The following is a 23,486-nucleotide window of genomic DNA, read 5'->3' on the forward strand; positions in this document are numbered from 1 at the left end:
ATAAACATAATTTGTTCCTAGGTAACAGTATTCACTGAATCCTGAACATCGTACAAGTTTTTGTTACAGTTTGGAGACATATGTATTTGAGTCTGAATTTTCTCCTCAGAAATGTTTCTAAAGGACAGAAGGTTTTTACCCAATGGTCTTTATGATCTGTGTTGTTCAATGCCTTCCTGAGCATCTAGTCAAGAGCCCCAAACTGATGTCATGTATTGTATCCTTGGGAAGCATGTGGACCAAGGGGCATATGCTGTGTTTTCCTATAGATATTTTCCTTTCTCTCTCTTTAATTTTCTCATTTGCTCAGTTTTCTCTAAACCTCACACATACCTGGTCTCCAGAGTTCCACATTTAAGATTAACACTGACTTTCGTCCTAAAAATAAGTAGTAGTTATTGCACTTGACTTGTGAAGTACCAGAAGAAAGAATCCTGGGGTGCTTTAGCTTCCAGAATTTCTGTTAGTTTAAAAGGCAATTCAAAACAAGAGTTTTCAAAAATGTATACTAAAATATCAGTCTCTGTAGTTTTAATGGGTATGAACTTGAGCTAACCATATATTGCTACTACTTGCAAAGTGGTTACATGAAATACTAGAGGATTGTCATAAGTAGGTAGTGAGATCTATTGCCCTTTCCTTCTACTTTAATAGAAATAAAACATAATTGCTTGCAAAGGATCTTTCAAAATAGGTCATGTGATTTATTATGTACATTTCCTCTTATGTTTCAACTTTGACAGAGATCATCCGAAAGGGTTTTGTGGGCTGTCTGAAGGATGTGCATGTCATGAAGAATTACAACCCCTCTGCTGTTTGGGGACCCCTGGATTGGCAGAGCTCTGAAGAGCAAGTGAATGTGTATGACAGCTGGGAGGGCTGTCCTACCTCATTACAGGAAGGAGCTCAGTTCCTGGGATCAGGTAAGGTTATGTATGACATCCATGTTGGTGATTGCTTCAGCCTGGGTTAGTCAGCTTCTCCTCACTGTTATAAATCAATTGATGGCGAGAAAAGGTTTATGGTGGCTCACTTTCAGGGAGGTTCTAGTCCATGATTACTTGGTCTTATGTCCTCAGACTTAGGTGCAGAAGGCAGAAAATCATAGTGAGAGATTGGGCAAAGTTAGGGAGCAAAAGAGAAAACAGTGTGTCAAGGTTTCATGATCCCTTTCATGGGCATGCTGGCAGCAACCTAGACTCTGCCTTTCAGTGGTTCTACCACCTCCACCTACCCTACCCTAGAGAGAAGCTGCTAACACTTAGGCCTCTGTGTGGCATTTAAGATCTAAACTATAGCAATATATATATATATATATATATATATATATATATATATATATATATATATATATTACTTGGGGTGCAAGTCTCCCTCTCCAATTTACTTTGACCTCATAGGATCATAGACATGCTTAGTTATGATACCCAAATACATTTCCAAAATGTCTAGTATAAATTATAACATTTCTAAATATGTATCTATGTGCCATAATTCTAATGAGCCACATACTTCTTGGCATACATGTTAGTTACAAATAGCCATTTGTAAACAAGCTGTTTGCAAATCAGAATGATGTTTTACTTTGAAAGATGTTTCACAGGCATTTACTTAGGGCTGGGGACATACTTCAAGTGGTAGAACATCTGCCTACCATGAGCATTGCCCTCAGTTCAAATCTCAGTACCACTACCAGACTGATTCTGCACTGAGTGGTAAATAACGATTTTATTCACTATGTACATAATTATGTAGGTAAGCAATATTTCTGTAGTGTAAAATTTCAGCTACATCAAGAGTTAAGTAGGTCACTAATGGAGAGCTAGTGATAAGGCCATCCATGGGATGACAAGGGCAGGGATGGCGGATGATAGAAATAGTTGAGGTCAATATCCCTGGCTTTCCTCTCAGCCATCTTGTTCTGATTGGCCACCAGGAAAATGGAAGTGGAATGGAAAATTAGATTGGTGAACATGGGTTGTTCTTCAAATAAGAACCTGCCTCAATACTCTATATTTTTAATCTGTTTGGTTATAAAATTGCTCTAACTGTTGTCATAGCAGAAAGGAATCTAATGTTCACATTGTAGTGCTCTGGGTGCACATTCTTTGACTTTTCTTACTAAAACCATTATTTTGAGCTTTTCTCAGTCAACACAACTATTTTTTGTTAATGCTTTTATGAACCAGTAAAGAGAAGATGGTTTCCTCTTAAAAGGTCCGTAGAGTTCATTCTGTTGCTTCGAACAAAATTGCAAGGAAGGTTTCATAGCTCTTATTTGTGTATCCTTCTGTGGTCATGACAAGATGGCAGTATATGTCCTGGATTAAAGACATTCCCACGAGGCTGGCAATGTACTAATGTGTACATACTCCTCTCTGTCAAGGGTTCCTGGAACTTCACTCAAATACATTTCGTGGCGGGACAGAATTTGAGATCTCCCTGAAATTCAGAACTGACCAGTTAAATGGATTGCTGCTTTTCATTTACAACAAAGATGGACCCGACTACATGGCCGTATGTGAATGAATTTAATTAAATTGACTTAAAAAATATTAGACTCAACTTTGAAAGGTGTTAAATGGTGATATTTTTCCTGACCTAATTTCATTTTCATTCTTTATCCCAAGTAACTTTTAGTTGTAGAGCCCTGTGAAATATTCAAAATGTTTCATATACCTCTGGTTTTTAAAAAAAAAATTAGAATTAGCTCTGTGAAAATTGTAGTTTTAGGGAAACAAACAACGAATTAAGAAATCTAGTTTTGTTTTCTGAATATATTAAAGTTGTCATTTCCTTCATTATCTTTGGATACAGGTTCAACAGAATATATCTGTATATTCATAAATATGTATGTAGATAGTTACACCTATTTGTACATATAAAATCTTTCAGTCAAGCCCATCGGCTGTAGTGACATTGAGATTCCCATTTTCTCATTTTCTACCAGTCTTTAGACTGACCACACCACTCCCCTGCGTAACAGTTATCTAAAATTGTCGGTGACCACCATACTTCTAATCCAACAGATACTTTTATTCATTTATTTGAGGTCTATCGAACATCCTCTTTAAAAATAAAACCTTCACAGTACTCTTTCCTTCTTCCTTTTCCAACTTTCTATTGATTTTCATTAAGTTTATCTAAAGAATTCCCCCCCTGCCCCGCCCCCAGCACCTTTTCCCTTAGAATACTGGCCTTACTAAAACCACTGTCCATCCTCCCCCACTCCCTCACACACATATACACCACACACATATTTCTTTTTCACAAACTGGGTGCTTATTTATTTTGTCATGAACAAGATCCATTCTATTGGCCCATCTCAAAGCACCATGTATTACAATGTTCAATCTTCTCCATAAAAAGCCTCTTCTGGTTATTTTCATGTTTCAAGCTCAATCTGTTCACAATGAATCCATTCTCCTGCAACAACAGCCTCCAAGCCAGCTTTCCTTTTGAATGTTGTTTATTTGGTGATTATAGTAAAATACCCGTTGCCCCAAAATGATGATGGTGTCTGTGATCCTTTTCATTTATCTGACATATTCATCTGTTCATTTGGTTCTGACAAGTTGTTTTTTTAAAGAACTTCTTTGATTGACTTGTCCCTATAACTGTCCCCATTGTCCTTATTTTTAATAGCTTTCAGAAATTTTCCTCATGGTTACTGATGACTTAGTTTCCAATGCATACTTCTAATAGCTGGGAGGGTTCACTTTTGGTACAAGATAACCATGGAAAGAGTATGGGTGCTGGTGTCAGATATGAGGAGAGAAAGATGAACTTTCCTCTATTGCTTAAAATCCTCTAAAAATCCTTCTCCTATATACTTCATAAGATTCCAATCTTCCACCACCCTATATACCCTCTCTTAGTTAACATTGTAACTTTCTTTAAACCTAATTTTCCCATAATGTTTTGACTGTTAAATTCCCTCTTTGAAGGACCCCTTACAGATCTTACTATTATTCTTTCCTGCTTCCCAGGGAGTTGAAGTCACATCTCTTTTCTGTTCCCATGGTAACCCACCACTACCTTGGTTATCATTCCCCCACATGCTCACCTCTGCTTCTAGTGTGATATTTGGGAACTGCCTTTTGTCTTAAGTTATCAGATAGATGAATATCATGAGGAACTCAATATTTACTGAATGAAGGTTATTATTTGCCTACCAAGAGGACTTCATAAAGATGATATTTACATAGAAAGTATAATTGTTAATCTGATATGATTTAAATTTTCAGCTTCCCAGGCTGCTGATTTGAATTCTAAAACCCATTTTAAAAAATAGAAAGAAAATCATCATGGACCATTTCAGAGACCAACATATAACTGCATTTCCTTTTCTGTGAAAAATTGGGTAAAATCGGCTCATATCAGCAAATGAAGCATTAATCTAAAGGAATACATACAGAAGACATTGTATTAGAAAGTTAGAAAAAAAGTTGAAATATTGGCTCAAAATGTATCTTAGAGTTTTGAAATGGAGTCCCTCAAACTAGTCAAAATATATGTCATCAAGTTTGACATTTTCATTTTCTTATTGTCTTGTCATATTTTCACCTAAATTAAATTGGTTTATGAAATGGTATTTTTCTCATTTTCCAAACTCTAAGAAATATTTATAGTTTAAGCTATTCTGGTCTCTTCAGTTATGCAGACACTTATACTAGGACTTAATCTCTTAACTATGTTCAAAGCAAAGTATAGTCCAACATAACATCACACCATGCAGCATAATTATCACTGGGAAGGGATTTGCTTGATTCAATGTGCTATTCTTCATGTCAATTGTAAGCTTGCAAAGTATTTCATTATGTTACTTCAGTTCGACTTAGGGTAAAGTAGAATGTTTTTATAGAGTGCTTTCAAGGAAATTTCTTGCTTTTTGTCAAGAAATTGACCTTCTGGTCTGTTCCACACTGCCATTCTTAAGCCTTTTTTAATATAGCTATTTTCTTTTTCTTTCCTTTTTTTTTCAAATATGAAACAGATGGAACTGAAGAACGGAGTACTGAGCTTCCAGTTAAATGCCAATTTTACCCTGACACAAGTGGAGCTCTGGCTCGGTCCATCTTATTGTGATGGAAAGTGGAATAAAGCAGTTATTAAAAGCGATGGCTCTTCCCTGTCAGCAAGCATGAATGAACTTCTAGAGGAGCATTCATCAGAGGCCTTAGCCCAGCCACTGTTGGTGAACTCACCTGTGTATCTGGGAGGAATCCCACAGGAGCTGCGGAATGCCTACAGACATTTGAGTTTGGAACAAGGTAAATGTCCTCTAGATGAATGGTTCTGTGCTAAAAGATCAGGCAATATACTCAGGCAAAAGGTGATACTCATCCATTGCACTCCCATTGAGGGGAAATTAAACAGAACCCGAAAAAAAATCACTTTTTCAAATAATTGTTTTTCAATGCCACTATCATCAGCATATTTATTCCTACATCAGAAAATATAATTGATATATAGTCTTATATATGTCCTACATATATTAGAATGTGCTGATAATTGTATATATTTAATATCATACATATAAATATATTTCCTCATGTGGTTTCCTTGAAGACATCTGTGATTTTGGTTTTTCTGGATACTGATCATTTTCTGTATTTACAGATTAAAAATTAAATTTGATTCTCATATACAACCAGGAGAAGTTCATTGCATTTGTTTGTTTAACTCTGGATAAATGCTAATCTCCATGATTTTCAATAGAGTTGTCACATATACAAATCATAGAAGAGTAAATGTTGAATTCCTAATGTGAACATTTTATACACATCTTATTAGTAGTAATCATCAAAGAAAGGAAAAGATGTGATACTTTTAAGTAGTGCAAGCCAACCTCATGTAAGTGTGCATGTTATTAGAGGAATTAGTATTAAGTTCAGAAAAGCTGCTGAGCATGGTGGCATGCTCCTGTGATCCTGGTACTTAAGACACTTGAGGCAGGAAGGCCATGCGTTTGAGTGAGGCCTGTGCTATGTAATTGAGTCTCTGGCTCAAACCAAAAATATGTAAATGCTGTATGTGTGGTAGACAGGGTTCTGAGACCTTTCTATGAAGAAAGAATGCGTTGATTCTTCATAAAAAATGATCTGGTGAGTTAAGCATTGTAATTCCTGACCCCATTAGATAGATGAGGAGACTGAAGATTGGAGGAGAAAGTAATTTGCCCCAAGTTCACATGGCTAGGAAGCAGACATCCTTCCTAGCCTTTGTCACGGTCCAGTCTATGGCAAGCGGCATTCGTTTTTATGGGCCTTGGCCCCAAATCCTTCCCTGTGAAGTGAGGGAAATCGCCATCCCCTCCAGCGTGTGACCAGACACGCTCCCATGTGGAAAATATTCTCTGCGCCTTTTAAAATCTATGTACCGTGAATGGTTAATATTTCCACGAAGCAGTCTTTGCCTATTTGATAAGTACATAAAGATTTAAATGCCTTTGAATGGGAAATATACGGCGAGATCTAAGGCGAGTCTTAGAAGGGTAGCAGAAAGGAGTTAATGAATAACTGAGTATAAGACAGTAATGACATTTTCAAGGCATTTAAGACGTAGCTGCAGCTAAAAAATATTACATTCCTGTACCAGTGCCTCAAGATTCTCAGGTTTCTGAGCTTAAAAAGAACTCGAAGACTCTTTAAAGGAGTGAGAGTATTTGATCCTGTTTACATCTCAGAGATAAAAACAAAACAACCTGCCTACCCAGCCTCCTGCTTCTGAATTATTCCTAACCCATAACTATTGGCAGGCCTAAATCCATGGTGAAAAATAAAATGGAAGTGTAAGATAATGACAGACGTGTGAACATCAACACAGACCCAAAGGGAATATTTTTTTTTACCTACACTAGGTTTAAGTCTATGATACTGAAAAATATTTTATTTATGATGGATACTAAATTTTTATTATTGGACTATCATCTTGTCAGTGATTTTCAAACCACTGATAAAATATTGAACTACAGTAAGGTGGAACATGGTCTGTAATGAAAATTAGCAATGTTTCTTTTGTGCTAGTATTGGATCTTGAACTCAGGGGCTGGTGGCTGCCCTTAGCTTTTGTGATAGCTCAGGCTGTCACTCTTCTACTTGAGCCAAAGTTCCATGCTGCCTTTTTTTTTCTGGTTAATTGGAGATAAGAGTCTCACAGACTTTCCTGCCTGGATTGGCTTTGAACAGTAATTCTTAGATCTTGAATCTCGGCCTCCGAAATTGCTAGGGTTACAGGCATTAGCCACTGGCACCTGGCTTCTTATTCTCTTATTATTACATACTAGTCAAGATGCAATGGAATTTTGTGAGAAGGTAATTAAAATCACAAAATCTGTTACTCATCCTTTTAAGAGTTTGACTCAGATGTTTTGAGAGACACTGGTCTCAATAAGAAACTGGATATTTTATGCAGCGCTCTGGGAGCATATCCATAATGTAGAAGTATAGCATGAGACCATCAATTGAAATTAAAAGGAACATGTTTCTTTCAATACACTATCAGAAATGTCTAAAAGAAAAACCCTTCTGCTTTCTTTTTCTTTCAATGCTTCTCAATGGGCACCTTGGTCTCAGAGGCATTATTTGGGGCTTGTATGGGTGCTATCTTTCTTATCCATGTAATGTGTATTCTTCCTTTGAATCAAATGTAAAATTCGTTCTCTTCTTCGTGTTGGAAATGCTGGACAATATAATTTGCCAGAGACGTGAAACATCAGATTGCGAGACCATGTCTCAGAATTAGTACTAGCTCATTTGTCTGTTGGTGAGGCTTGACTGGGCTTCCAGAGGACAGTACGGGGGTGGAAGCTGGAACCCACCATACTTGCGAAGCCAGGCATCATTGCTTCACTTAGAAAGTGTGTTTACCTAAAATGCTTAAATAAGGATACCCATTGTAACAATGAGATGTACAAAACACTATGTTAAAAACGAACTTTACACCTTCGGCGGGGGTGGAGGTGAGGGGGGAGTGGAAGGGTAGTTGTGGAGATGGGAGGGAAGGAAGGGTAGGGGAAAAACAAAGGAGGAGGCAACAATGTTCAATAGGAAATGTACTCATTACCTTGCTCATGTAACTGTAACCCCTCTGTACAGCATTTTTACAATAAAAAAGTACCAAAAAGAAAAAGAAAAAGAAAAGAAAATGTGTTTTCCTGATTTGTCCACTTGGAGCTCTGGGCCATATTTTAGGGATGGGAAGTATAAGGAAAGTAGGGGACCATTTTTGATCCTCAAGAAGTACAGAAAAGAGGACTCTCAATTCCTCTTCAAAATATCTCTAAACAGCCAGGCATTGGTGGCTTATGCCTCGTAACCCTAGCTACTCAGGAGACTGCTATCTGAGGATCACCATTCAAGTTAGCCCAGGCAGGAAAGTCCATGCGACTCTTATTATCATTGAACCATCAGAAAACTGGAAATGGAGCTGTGGCTGAAGGTGGTAGAGCACTAGCCTTGAGCAAAAAGTTCAGGGACAGCACCTAGACCAAATTCAAGTTCCAGGACTGACCAAAAAAAAATCCAAAAAAATCTAATTCGCCTCTTCTTAGGCTCCTGTACATTCAAGTTCAAAAGTCCACCAAGGAAAGGTGGTAGAGTTAAAGAACAAAGCAAACTTGGCTGAACAGAACAGCATGTCCTCTGGAAGATGGCTGTAGACAGAAGAGCTCCAAGGCTTCCCCTGTAAACCTGAGGCCAGCGGCTCCTTCCCCAGGGAAGAGTGATTAGGGCTTATAAACCTCATTTTAGAAAAATGTGGAGTTAGGTCTTCTACAAATTGAAGGGAGACAGCTATCTCTGTTATAGTTGTCAAATTGACCCCTCCACCTTGTGAATTAATTTTTTAACAGGTTAAACTTGTAGTGAAATCCAAATAACCAAAGATGTAATCTTTGTTACCATTTTCACATGTACAGTTCCATAGTATTTAGTACATTGAACGTGGTGGTCCAACCATTTCCATTACCTGCACCCAGGACTCTTGCTATTCTGTTAGACTGAGACTCCACAAAGTCATGTGATATTTCTTCTGGCAGGTTTGCCAAATCTGCTTTTCTACCCATCTCATTTTGTTGGTAGGAAAACTTAGGTACAAAGAAGTTAGATATTTTGACTACGTGCCACCAGAAAATTACTGCCTTTTGAATTTTCCAGCAAATGCTTTTACCCAGAGCTTCACTGGTTTCAATTCAACTCATTCAACTCATTGCATGTCTACTGTGTGTTTAAGATAGACCAGAAATATTGATTAGTCAGACCTAATGGAATGTGAATAAGCAGAAACATTTAAAAGGAATGTGTCTTCAAGCACTTACTATGTTAGAAGACATAATAAGATAGCATCTAAATGCTATCTAAATGCCTGAAAAGAGATGAGTATTTGGGACCTTTAAGTTTGGTGGTTGTTTTGTGCTGATGCCTGTGTGCTAACAGTAGTCTCAAGCTCCAACCTGTTGGTCCCTGTTTCGTGCAGATTTCTGGGCAGAGTCCTACCAAACTTCCTGAACTGATGTCTATTGACACAAAATGGCATGTAATTCAAAGCCACTGTTCTTCTCTGGCTGTCTGGATACTTTTAGGTTTGTTGCTTGGCCAAAGATGAAAACAAACAAACCAAAACAAAGTAGCATAACCTCGAAATTCATTTCATCCATGTTCCTGCTAAAACATCAGAGAATGTTGCTGCACAGTGATCGTTCTAAAACCACCTGTGCAGAATATGAATTCTAACCTTGATTGGTTAATACAATCAAAGCTGAATGCTGGACCCTGTCACACCTGTGTGAATGAGCATCCAAGTTTTGCTGTTCAGGATGATGGAACTCAGGGGAAAACGTAGCATCTCTTCTTCTTGATGATTTCACTAGAACTACATTCTATAGAGTACTCTGAAATAATGATTATATAACCCATGGCAATGCTAAAGGATTCTAATATATGCTGGAATTTTGTTGTGTGTCCTTTTATTCTGCATAAAATCCTCAAAAGTATATTTTCTTCAGATGAAATAGCTGAATAATTGTGCAAATTGAAGTAGTATAGTTTAACATTTAACAGGCACTAACTTCTATAGTAACTTATTCTTCTAGAACTGAGAGACATCTAGAAATAGCCTTACTTTATGGTATGATACCCTAAAATTGATTCCATGAGAAGAAACAGAACTTAGAAAAATATGAGCTAATACAAGTCAAAGTAATTAAATAAGCAAAACAAAAGTTGCCTCATAATAATTACCCCATATACTTTTCAAGATTCCAGCAATATGACTGTTTCCTTGCAACAACTTAGCTGGATACAAAACAAATAACAGCAGAAAGTACCAAAGGCCCCTCCTTACCTCCCCACCCCCCAGCCCCAAACAGAGAACTGCAGAGGATGGAACTGACTGGTAATTAATGACTGAAGCTCTTGATGTGATACTAATCCCTTACTATTTGCTAGGTTTCGGCGGTTGCATGAAGGATGTTACATTTACACGGGGTACTGTCGTTAACTTGGCATCTGTGTCCAGCAGCGCTGTCACAGTCAATCTGGATGGATGCCTATCAACTGACATCGCCCGTAACTGCAGGGGAAATGACTTCATCCTGGTTTACCAGGGGGGAGCGCAGAGTGTTTATGAGCATAGGCTCCAACCCTTTACAGGTAATGATGGGGGGGTCTCTAAATTAAACGCTATCTGTCTCCTCTTCCATCTGTGGGAGGACTCATTTAATTGTTCTACTTCTTATTTCTCTTTAAGAATACCTGTATCGAGTCATAGCGTCCCATGAAGGAGGTTCTGTATTTAGTGATTGGAGTCGGGGACGTACCATAGGAACAGGTAAATTCTATTTAATCTTAAAATATGTGCACCTATATGCATGTTTCTGTGTATGCAAAAGAAGACTGTGGCCATGAAACATGAGTACTTTTGGAAAAAGTACTCAGGAAAAGATTGGGAAAGGCCAATGGCTAAAAAGCAGATTGGTGTTTTATTTTTATTTTCAAGAATCCAAACTAATAGTTGTTAAGATGTGATTTTTTCCTCTTAGATATGCAAAAAAGGAAGTTCTGATAATTTAAGGACTTAATAGGCTCCACCTACCATCATCTGTCCAAGACTAGAAGGGAAATGTGAAGAAATGCCTAGATCCTAAGAGGCTGAGATCAACCACATGGCTTTCGAGAGATGGCACCCACTGATTCTTGCAAGGGGTGCTTTTGAAACTTGAGCTTAGTTGGAAACAGATGCCTCTGTTAACACGTTGTTGCAAATATTTGCTGTGGTGTCAACTATGAGAATCGTAGAGTGACTCTCATGGGAGAGAAATTGAAGTTCCATTTAATTTCTTTTGTTGTTTGAGTTGGAAGAGAAACAGCCAGGCATTAAAATACATTCGATCTAACCTCAGACAAAACTAATAATCAGTGTTTTGTACTTCTGATGGTGGTCATAATATTGTTTTACATAACAGCATTGCTGAAAAGCATTTTATCCCAAAGAGTTTTATAAATAAGTAGAGTTTTACCCTATTAGAGCCAGATATTTTCCAGAAAAAGAGATGTCTTCAAGCAGTGGCCCCTTGTGTATCTGGAAATGTTACTGTTTATCCAGCAAGCAACTATCTCTCTAAAGATGCTCAGCACCAGGATATTCTCTTATACTTATCAATAAAGGGTCTCTGTATCCTCACATATTTTTTTCTTTTAACCAAGTAATCTTCTTAATTTAAAAAGATAAGGAAATACTGAGGTGGCTACTAATAATAGCTTTCAAAGCTCTCTGCCTATCAATTTTGCAGACGAAGGAGTTGATGCTTTTTTCAGGATGATTTAAATAATCATCTATTTATAGGAAAGACAGTGAGCTGGATGATTTCTCAAAAATACTTTTCAACTTCAAAAACTGGGAGAAAACTCTGATATAAAATAATCATTTGTTACTGATGTTTTCTATCTCCATTTCATGTTCCTCTACCTTTTCAACTACAAAGCCTGCTTTGAATATGTAGGCAATTTAAATAGGTATCTAGAAAGTTTGTTGTTTACAGAACGTTAATATTCATTTTAAATGCCACCAAGAAAGCATGCAAAAAGAGCTCTGAATTTATAGCAATGATTGGACCACAAAGTCGAGTGCCATAAATTCATATTTACAGTCTGACCACAGCACTGAGCAACTACATGCTCCCAGGGGTTAGAGAATAATTGCACTATTTGATTATTTTTGCGTCAGTTTTGCTCTGTCCCTTATGAGAAGACCATCTGTTAGACAGTACTGTACTTTGTCCTATACCACATTTCAGAACTAATAAAATCAACGCCTTTCTCATGGTCCCTTTATTTGTGACTCTATTGGATCGGCTATGTGTTCTCCCTGCCCAGAATGATTCTCTTGTTTCCTCTCATCCTGTATCTTTACTTTGTTTCCCTGAAAGCTACCTTTTTGATTGGTCAGAAAAGGACATTGGAGGTGTGAGATACTCAGTGTGGGAAAGCCAGGAGGATGGTCCATTCACAAGGCTCAGGAGCCCACAGGCAGTTAGCACTAGGCCCTCCATCCATTATCCTGCCACTGAGTTCCTTGGGCTCTTCTTTGTGTCCCTGTGTAGTGGGCTGTGATGAAGTTTCTACTGATCAAAAAGGAAAGAGTCAAACTATCTAATAAATTGTTAAAAGTTTATGGACTTTTGAAATGTAGGACACTCTGTGTGTGACATTTTGCAGTTTACTTACTTTTTTTTTTGTATTACTGTTTGGAGAAAACTTGAAAGAGAATGTAATCTGAAAATGATGTTGAAGAATCTGGATTGCTTCAGTTCCCCTACCCCATGAAATGCAACTAGAAATGTATCCTAACTATGGTGTCTGGGACTTAACTTTGATTTAAGAAAAAATTAACTGGAAAGCCACTGAATTTGGAAAGTGGGACCAGTCATTCAATTACAAAAAACACAAGGACTTCTTTTTATTTTTTGCTTTTTTGGCTAATGTATGGAAGATATAAAAGTGTCAAAGCACTATGGATAATAACAGGCTAATTAGTTGACTTTCAAAAGAGACATCATTCCACTGCTCCAGCATGTTCTCTGACTATTGCCACCTCCACCTTTATGAGAGATGTTTCCCTCTATCAGATATCTTAAATGTGTTTTTGGAAAACCTGGACTAGACTGAAAAGAATGTTATGTCGATAAAGTTTTGATGGTTTTTAAAATATTGCGTACACTGAATGGCTCAAGATGTGCAGTCATATTAAATCAATGCTGAAAAGTTACAACTCTAATAAATTGTATTTATGCTAATGGTTAGGTCTGATTTACTGCAGCCATTAAAACTGAAGAATAGGGGCAATTGTCTTCTCAGAGCTGCCGTTTTCTCTATTTTCTCTTTTATTCTTTCACAGCTCCACAAAGTGTGCCAACTCCCTCAAGAGCCCGAAGCATAAATGGATATAAGCTTGAAGTGACCTGGGATGAACCGATTGTGGTAAACGGTGTGCTTGAGAAATACATTCTGAAAGCCTACGGTGAGGGTGATCCGCATTCTTCGTGGATGCCCTCTGCCCAGGCTGAGTTCATCAGTACCAGTCCCCTCCCAGGAACAGGTAAGTCCATTTTGGAGTCAGTCAGATACGCTTCCCCTTTTAAGTTTTGATTAAAATGTTCTGCAAACTTTCCCTCCCTACATACCTTAAATACACATGTTTTTCCTGATGAAAAACAATAGCATGAGCCAGAACATCATGTCACATCCACGCAATTTTAGGAGGCCACGGAAGGAGGATTTCTATATAGAGGCTTGTCCGGGTTACAGAGAGAGCATGTCTCACAAAGCAAAGATTAAAAAACAAAGAGCAAACATCCAGCCAGGCACCTGTGCCTCACGTCACGCCGACAGCTGAGAACTGTGCCTCAAAGCCAGCCTGAAGAGACTCTTCTCTCCAGTTAACCACCAAAAAGTATAACTCTAGTGGCAAAGCGCCATCTTTGAGCAAACAAGATAAGGGATAGAACCCAGTTCTTGAGTTCAACCCCCAGTAGAGGCATGAGAGAGAGGTGGGGGGGCGAGGGAGGGAGAGGGAGGGAGAAAAAAGAGAAGGAAGAAGAGAAAAGGAAAGGCAACAATCTATATGGTTATCTATCTGTGTTGTGATCTGTGCCTGTCTCTCTGCCTGCTTGTCTGCCTGTCTGTCTGTCTGCCTCAGATAAAAAAGAGTAATCATACAAATTGCATAATGTCTCTGTCTGTTCCCAAAAAATACTAGGTCAGAAAGGGCTGTAGGCCTTGAATAGTCCATGGATATTTTTGAGGATTATATATATATATATATATATATATATATATATATATATCCATATTTAAGAAGAGCTATCTGATTTTACCATGCAAAACTTTACTCTTTGGGATTTGCCCAAGTTCACACCACCATTATTTATTGTAAAATTGCTGATTAAGCCAATTATCTCAAGGTGGAGGAGCATGAGAGCCCCAGCAGTTTGACTGGCAAATCATTGAATCAATTTCTCACAGTATGCTATGCCCTGCAGAATGATTAGGGCGGAATACACTCACCCACTCTACTACCAGAGCCCACATGCAGAGAGAGCCATGTTCAGGTTTATGCAATGTTGAAGCACATTTAAATGCCACATCTAAGTCTTTGTCCAGAACCCAAAATTGTTAAATATATCAAATTTGATTTTTTTAAAAAGTCTATGAAAAACAAAGGAGGAGGTAACAATGCTCAATAGAAAATGTACTCATTACCTCACTCACGCAAATGTCACCCCTCTAAACAGTATTTTTACAATAAAAAACATATATATATATATAATCTATGAGAAATATTATAATTTGAACCATCACCATATGTTTATTAGGATAACCTAAATATCATCTCTCCTCTTTCCAATCTATCTATTGTTCAATTCTCTTGTTTACTTTTTTTTTTTTGGTTCTTTCTTTCTTTTTTTTTTTATTGTGAAAATACTGTATAGAGGGGTTACAATTACATGGGCAAGATAATGAGTACATTTCTTATTAAGCATTGTTGCCTCCTTCTTTGTTTCCCCTTCCCATCCCTTCCCATCTCCCCCCCCACCCCCACCCCCGCCAAAGTTGTAAAGTTTGTTTTTTGACATAACGACTTGTACATCTCATTGTTGCAATGGGTCCACCTGTATCCCTATTTAAACAAATTATACCAACATCAAATATAGTGAAAGCAGGGGTTATACCATGGGGGAGGGACATACAAAGCAACAAAGAAATAATCTTATAAATATGTTAGAAACAATCACATGAAAGAAAAAAACATTTGAATACTTATCTTGGGGTTCATTTCACCTAACATCAACTTATCTGACCATTTCTGCTTGTCTCAGACATATACTAGATATTGCAAGTAAGGGAAACCATGGGACCTATGTTTCTTTGGGCCTGCCTTACTTCACTTAATATAATATTTTCCAAGTCTTTCCATTTCCTAACAAATGGGCCAAAGTCATTCTTTCTGATAGAGGCATAGAATTCCATTGTGTATATATACCACATTCTCTTGTTTACTTCTGCTTTAGAAATTGTAGAATCTATTACTCAAGTAGATAGCAATTTTTACAATGAAATTTATACCTTCCACTTCATTCTTTCCTCTTTTAACTTTCTGATGAAAATTCAACCTTATGAAGCATTCCATTTACCCTCTTCCATCTCTCAAAGGCAGCTAGCTAATTAGCAAGAAGCTGTTGAAAAGATGATCATAAAATAGTCTTCAATCCCCAATTTCAAATGGACCAACAGAAATGGCCGGTACCAAACTGACTATATTTCTATAAGAATACGCCACTCCCACTCTCCTCCTTAAATATTTTGTATTTTTCCTAACTATCCAAATGTTCCTCTCCCTTTCTACTCCCACTCACCGGATGGTTTTATATTTTAGAGCAAATTAGACACCAGAGATGAAAACAGAATCTTATTTTTTTTTCAGGATCCTTGTTACTTGGTTGCTTCTAAATATATGTATTAATTGCATTTTTTTGGCCTGATGAAGTTGTTATTACAACTTAAATGAATTAATATGTGCTAGAAGACTGAAAAAAATATTTCCGGAACATGTAGGTTTTTATGATCATTTGATTTTCATGATTATTTTCTACTCAGTCATCACATTTACCTTCCCGTTATTTTAATCTTCCTAAAAGTAAAACTTCAAAAACTCCAAGACCTCATTTCTATTTTAGAGAAGTTAGTAATAGCTTGTCTTCTTCTTCTTCATTATGTTTCTAACCTCACTCTTTTGCCCCAGGATGATTGTGAAGGGCTTCACCTGACAACCTGTTGTTAATACATATTCTCTGGGCCATTGTACACCTTTAGAACTAGAAACTCTAATGTGCAGATCGGCTGTCCTTGTTTGAACTAGCCTTTCCTGACGGAGGAAGGGATGAATTTAAGAAACATTGTCTTTGTGGATTCTTTCCAGAATCATTCAAATTCTACTTTGTCTTATCATTAAAAATTTCAATAAAGAGCAGCTCCAGCAACCCACTGACTTGAGTGTAAGTCCTTGAGTTTTCTAGGGCAATTATTACATTTCTCCTTCTCTTTCCTAATGAACAGACCAAATGACCATATCTCTTCCCTAGACTCCTGCACTACATAGTTAGTCTATGTCTGTTCTACAGAGTAATTGATACCTTGTCATTCTCAACAGCATCTTTCTGCTTCTTCGCCTTCAATCATATTTTGTCTCAATCTCCTCTTGTTTTCGGGGGTTTCTAACCTTTTTAACAGAATTTGAATTTGAACTCAGCTCCTTGTACTTGCTAGGCAAACACTTGACCTTATAAATCATGCTCCTACTTTTTTCCTTTGGTGTTTTATTTTCTCCAAATAGGGTCTTGTTTTGGACTGTAATAATATCTATCCTATCCTATCTATCTATCTATCTATCTATCTATCTATCTATCTATCTATCTATCTATCTATCTGTCTGTCTGTCTGTCTGTCTGTCTGTCTGTCTGTCTGTCTGTCTGTCTGTCTGTCTGTCTATCTATCTATATCTCTGTCTGTCTATGTGTAGATACATACCCATGTCTACACGTTCCATTGACTCTGAGGCAGGTCAAAGTTTATATGACAGTTGGATACCACTTTTCCTGATTAATTTGTTGAGATGAGGTCTCACTATCCTTTTTTGATTAGACTGGCTCCAAACTGTGATCCTCATCAAATCTTCCTCTCAAGTATTTGGGATTATAAATGTGTAGCACAGAATTTGGCCAGGACTTTATTACAATTAATATGTATAAATACTGGGACAAAGATCTGGAAGGTGTTTTTGTTCCCAGCTAGAGATTAAGTTTGCCTAGGAGTCAGCTTCGGATCTTGTATTTGTCTTTTCATGGTATCCTTCTAGGTACTTTTTAAAGAATGGGCCATTTCATTGGAAGGCTCCTAAAGTGGTGAGTCCCAGATGTTGTTGTACTGTGAGTCAGACACGCTAATCCTAACTTTGTTATGTGAAGAGCAGTCTATGTAATCTGTCTAGAAGGTAGCACGGACATTGGCAGTTGAAAAGGATCTCAGGTAATCTTGTCTAGGTGACATTGGGAAATAGCATGAACAGGAAAAATAAGAATTTCATATCCATGGTTGAGTTTTAGTCTTACCCAGAAAATCCTGATGACATGTCCCCCTCCCAATTGAAACCTCAAAATATGAGATGGGGGAGATAAGGAGGTATCTTATCTAGTAATGCATCTATAAAATTATTAAGAAATAAGTAGGCAAGAATAGCAAAATCAGCCATAAGACAACAAAAACTGAGTGTGTTGACTACCAGGAAGAAGTAGAAAAATCCAGTCGGACTTCAAAGAAAGCAAAAATTCAAAGAAAAGCCAATGATTAAAATATAATTATCAACCAAGAGAACCAGACGAATAGAATAGTGAAGCAAAATCATTGTGAAGCAGAATCTCTTACTGTTCCTGGATTTGGTTACCGGCGGATTAAATGAGGTAACTCCCCATAGCAATGGAGAGTCCAAGGGTCAACAGCTCCACTCCGGAGCAAATGGGCCCCAGTGGGCCACAGGGTCTATATTCTGTGCCCTCTCCAGGCCAGAGTGCAGAGAAAGGAGTTCTTTGGAGTACATTTCCTCAGCTGGAGCCTCAGGGTAGAAAGCCCTAGAGTGATCACTCCTGTGTATCTGTAGACTTGTTGCAAAGGACTCCAATTAACTCTATGTAGCTTTTGCTGATTTTTCCCTGCAGCCCTGTTAACATGCAAAACTGGCGCCCAGGGAAACAGCCCAGCCATTTTTTCCCCTGAAACTGAGGACTACTTAGAAATGGGTATCACAATTTGATTTGAAATTAGGTCAAGAATGAGAGATTCAAGAACTCTCAAGTATACAATTATTTTTCAATGATGTTTAACCATGTCAACTTAATTATCAGGGTAATTCGGATAGCACCCAGAACAGGGCTAGACTTCTAATTGGTACATGGAAAGTAATATTTCTCAATATTATTGTTACATTACATTGAACTAAAATCTAAGCATTTTACTCCTTCAGTCAGACTAATGTCTAAGTATATTCACCATAGTTTAGCAGATAAACCAATATTAATAATGTTTCAGATGATAACCCAAATTTAAATAGAAAAATCTAAATTTATAGAGAAATTTATGTAGAGATTTATATGAATTATAAAAAAATCTAAACTTATATAGAGAAATAATTCAATGTATAATGCAATTAATAATAAAGCTTGTGCCACCAAAAGTAGTTTAGTCTTCATCTGCATAAGACTTATAAAAAATTAATTGATTGATTGATGTTTTTTCAGTCATGGAGCTTGAACTCTGGGCCTGGGTACTGTCCCTGAGCACTTTTGCTCAAGGCTAGCTTTCTACCACTTTGAGCCACAGCACCAGTTCCACTTTTCTGGTGGGTAATTGGAAACTTATCTCCAATTAAGGAAGTAAGTCTCAGGGACTTTCCAGCCCAGGCTGGCTTCGAGCTTCAGTCCTCAGATCTCAGCCTCCTGAGTAGCTAGGATTACAGGTGTGAGCCACTGGTACCAGGCTAGGGCTATTATCATTTACACATGAAAAGTGCTACAGTCTGAAAACAGTGACTCAATTCTGTTGTTGTGAAATGATTCCCAGTTTGCTTAAACATCAGCCTTGGTACAAGATTATTCTAGGATTTGAGAATCTGCCTGACACCCATGTTTCAAGCTGGTTCTTTTATAGATTAGTGGACCAGAAAATGAAAGGCAGCTGGGTCATGGAAGGCAGGCTGAGGGTCTCTTCCACCTGTAAGGCTTCCATGAAGCCTTGCTGTGTTCTTACCCTTGTTCCAACTATATTCGTTTTTCTTCAGCCAGAAAAATGCTAGGATACATGAAGGAATGGAGACTGTAAAATAGGACCTCACCCCTGAGATCTGAGGATCGTGGTTCAAAGCCAGCCTGGGCAGGAAAGACCGTGAGACTCCTATCTCCAATAAACCACCAGAAAACCGGAAGTGGCGCTGTAGCTCAAGTGGTAGAGCACTCACCTTGAGCTGAAGAGCTGAGGGACAGCGCCCAGGCCTAGAGTTCAAGCCCCACAACCGACCAAAAAAAAAAAAAAAAAAAAAGCAGGGCTTGTAAAAAGTTCCCATTGGATAGCAGGTGAGAATTAGCAGAGGGCTGGTAACATGCACTCAGTCTGGGAATATACCGGAAGCACATTTCTAACCTGTCCACCTCTGTGCCAGGATGCCAAGGAAAAAGCCAAGGAGCTCACTCTATGAGATTAAAGGGACAGTGACAAAAACAAGCCTCCTAACTTACAGGATGCCACTTAGGTTCAGAAGTAAGTGATGTATGTATGATGCAATCTATGAGGAATAATCGTATTCAGAATACTTTTAAATGTATTTAAATTACCAATAGTTGACTAACATGTGTATAGGTGTGTATATATATGCACATATATGTATACTACACATACTCCCTTTAATTGTTTAATTGTAATAATTATTATTATTACAGAAAGAACTCATGTCATGCAATTTTTCTGTTCAACTGAAAACCCTTACTAAAATGGCCCACGGCTATTCTTTGTGCACCCATTTGGTTTCTGCATGACACAGGAAGATCCTGACCAAATTTTATATTACATATTTTTTTATATCTAAGTGTTGCCATGTCTCTTGCTCAAGGTAGGTAGTGAATAGGATTTTCTTCAAAGAATGAATGAAGTGGACAAATGAATTCATTTTTCTGCTACGATTGCTTCTGCCTTGCTTGATATGCCTAGTAATTAGCCCCAGGTGTAATGAAGCTGAGTTGGGTTGAGTGCTGAACCAGTGGCCCTCAATGAAAACTCATCACAGCAATAGTTTTCCAAAATCTATATATTTTTTATGTGTGAAATAATGCACAGAACTCTCACAAGTTAAACATATCTTTGGAACTTCATGTATATTCTCCCTATGAGGGAGAAGTGTTGGTAGAGAGAATAAAATCCTACATGCAATTCAAGCGACATCCATTTGCCATTGAAAACAACAGAAGCCAACACTACTGATAATGACACCCAACAGAAAGTATTTGTTTTAGGTGTTTTTCTTAATGCTATTATGTTCTTAGCTAGCACTAGCTCCTACCTTTGCTATCTGTTTTTATATAATGCCAAAGTACAGTCCAGGCATTCTTTGAAATATGAAGTAGGGGGGAAAAAATCAAAGTTTTATGGTGTAAAAACTAATAGAGATGTTTAATCATTCAAAAAGAGAACCCAAAATAAGCGAATTGACAGGATGAAGTTTTTCCTTCTCTGGTTCTAGATGTCCACAAGCAGAGTCAGTGAAAATGTTCAGTGCTCCTAGTGCCAGGGGTTCATGTACTTTGTCATTTATCCTTAGGAACAAGTGTTCTACCTCAAGGTCTCAGGATAGCTGCTGGAGCTTCAGCCCTCCAGTCTGATTTCCATCCAGCAAGGAGGAGAATAACTAAAGAAAGATACACACATTCACTTTAAAAACATATTTAAAAGATGCTGCTTCACCATTTCTTACCAGCCATGGTCAGAATTCAGTCAACTGGCTGTATCTATCTACAGAGAATGCTATAAAATCCCCCATTCAAAGTGTCCATTTGTCTAGCTAAATAACAAAACAAAATAAAAGTCATTTTACAGAGGAAGATGAGTATAATGCTTATTAACAGGGAAATTAGTGGTCTTTGCCACTACCAGCAAACATAGAAGTAATTATATAATTAGTGATAGATAGTGATATACTTGTAGATATTAGTGATAATACTTGCAGATTTATTTGTCAGTTTTTATGGTATTATATACATTCATATTCCATACTAAGTTTATTACAAACTATTTCTCTGTGTGTGTGCATGTGCGTGTACGCACATGAACACAGGCTGTGAGCCATTCCACAACTTTGGGGTTTAGTTGGAGACAAGTCTCAGACTTGCATAGACTTTCCTGCCCAGGTTACCCTTGAACTGTGATCCTCAGATCTCAGCCTCTTGAATAGCTACAATTACAGGCATGAGCCACTGGTACTTGGCACAAACTAGTTCTTTAAATGGAAATCTTTTTTTTTTAATGGAAATCTTGATAGAAGTTGGTCTGAAGAAAGTCACTGGTACAAAATATGAGCTTATGATATAAATATTAAAAATAGAAATGATGTAATGTTCTTGCTTAGCTAATGCAGAAAGATTGCATTAGGTTCTGTGATGTTGATGAGTGAATAGTTCTGCAGAACTCTCTGGAATCTATAATGTTCCTGAGCTCCTTACATAGTGAGTGTCTGTGAATATTGGAAAATTGGCTTGTTTTCTTCCTTCCTTTCCTTTCCTTTCCTTTCTTTCTTTCTTTCTTTTCTTTCTTTCTTTCTTTCTTTCTTTCTTTCTTTCTTTCTTTCTTTCTTTCTTTCTTTCTTTCTTTCTTTCTTTCTTTCTTTCTCTTTCTCTCTCTTCCTTCCTTCCTTCCCTCTTTCCTTCCTTCCTTTTCTTTTCTTTCTTTTTTCTTTTACCCATCCTTCCTCTTTTCTTCTCTCTACCTCCCTCCCTCCCTCTCCCTCTCCCTCCTTCTTCCCTCCCTTCCTTCATTCCCTTTCACTCTTACTCTCTGTTTCTCTAGTGCCTGGGTCAATGTCCTTGAGCTTCTTTTGCACAAGGCTAGTGCTCCACCACTTGAGCCACAGCTCCACTTCTGGTTTTTTTTGGTAGTTTATTTGAGATATAGATCTCCCAGATTTTCCTGTCTGGTCTGCTTTGACCCAGGACCCTCAGGTCTCAGCCTCCCTTATAGCTTGTATTGCAAGCATGAGCCACTGGTATCTGCTCTTCTCTTTTTAAAAGTATTCATTTTATGAAGTAGCAACTTGCAGTGTAGGGTTAGAATTTCTATTTGGTAACATTGTGGGACCTGGCTAAAATAAAAGTTTATCCATATTCTATGAGTAGTTACACTTGCCATAATGCTTATGACATCAAACACAAATATATAGGTATGTGATATCTCTAAATATAGCATATATTTATGTCTATATAATATAGACAGATATAATGAGAATTGATAAGGAAAACTGTTATTTTTTCATTTTATATTTATATGTTCATATAGTACTAAAATCCCAATGTTGTACTCAGTAATACCCAAACACATTTTAATAATTGTATTTTTATAAGGAATTATTGTAGGCAGGAGCACTTGTTGGTTTTAGAGGGCAAACATGTTTTGCAGACAGTCGGTTTTAGTAGTAAAATTGAACCTGTGAATATACTTTTTAGGTATGTTTTAGATGAACTATCTGTTATAAAATGTGTGCAGTTGTTGTTGTGTGAGTGTGTGTGTATGTGTGTGTGTGTGTGTGTGTGTGTGTGTGTGTGTGTGTGTGTGTGCATGTGTGCGCGCATGTGCCAGTACTGGGGAACTCAGGGTCTTGTACTCTTTGCTTAACATTTTTTACTCAAGGCTGATCCTCTACCACTTAAGTCATGTCTCCACTTCTGTTTTATACTGGTTAATTGGAAAGAAGAGTTTCAAGAATTTGCCTGCTTGGGCTGGCTTTGACTGGGATCTTCAGAACTCAGCCAGTTGAGAAGCAGGGACTTGAGCTAGGATTATATACACCTGCATCTGGCTTGCATAGTTAATTTTAATGACACTTATTTTTCTTCTTGAAGAGCCAAGTATTTAGGTCAGATAGGAAGAACAAAGGTCTTGGAGTCAGTAGACATGAACCTTGTCCTTGGCTGTAGTACTTTCATTTTGCAATTGCAGTAGGAGCAGCTTTCTATAGGAAGGCCCTTGGATACTGGGGGGTAATGCTGTGGAATGAGGGCGTAGAACACTATTCATAGGAGGACATGACTTTTATTTCTTTCATCTCCTCCTGTCTTATCTTCTTGCTTAGTCAGGCTCAATATTTTCTAGGGAAAAAAATCCCCCAAATTTCAGTGTTAT

At 37.7% G+C, this 23,486-nt stretch overlaps 1 protein-coding gene across 1 annotated transcript in view; it reads left to right on the top strand.

Moving 5' to 3' along the window:
* The window catches only part of Ush2a (usherin), a 640,266-nt gene that overhangs the window by 237,514 nt on the left and 379,266 nt on the right, over positions 1–23,486 (top strand). The window contains exons 24-29 of the mRNA XM_070041435.1: positions 744–923; positions 2,387–2,517; positions 4,997–5,273; positions 10,449–10,652; positions 10,750–10,830; positions 13,396–13,596. Of these exons, the coding sequence (XP_069897536.1) occupies positions 744–923; positions 2,387–2,517; positions 4,997–5,273; positions 10,449–10,652; positions 10,750–10,830; positions 13,396–13,596 (1,074 nt within the window). The remainder of the gene's footprint in view (positions 1–743; positions 924–2,386; positions 2,518–4,996; positions 5,274–10,448; positions 10,653–10,749; positions 10,831–13,395; positions 13,597–23,486) is intronic.

Source organism: Dipodomys merriami, unplaced genomic scaffold, assembly GCF_024711535.1.
Source record: "Dipodomys merriami isolate MVZ:Mamm:240054 unplaced genomic scaffold, mDipMer1.0.p SCAF_31, whole genome shotgun sequence".
Lineage (NCBI taxonomy): Eukaryota > Metazoa > Chordata > Mammalia > Rodentia > Heteromyidae > Dipodomys > Dipodomys merriami.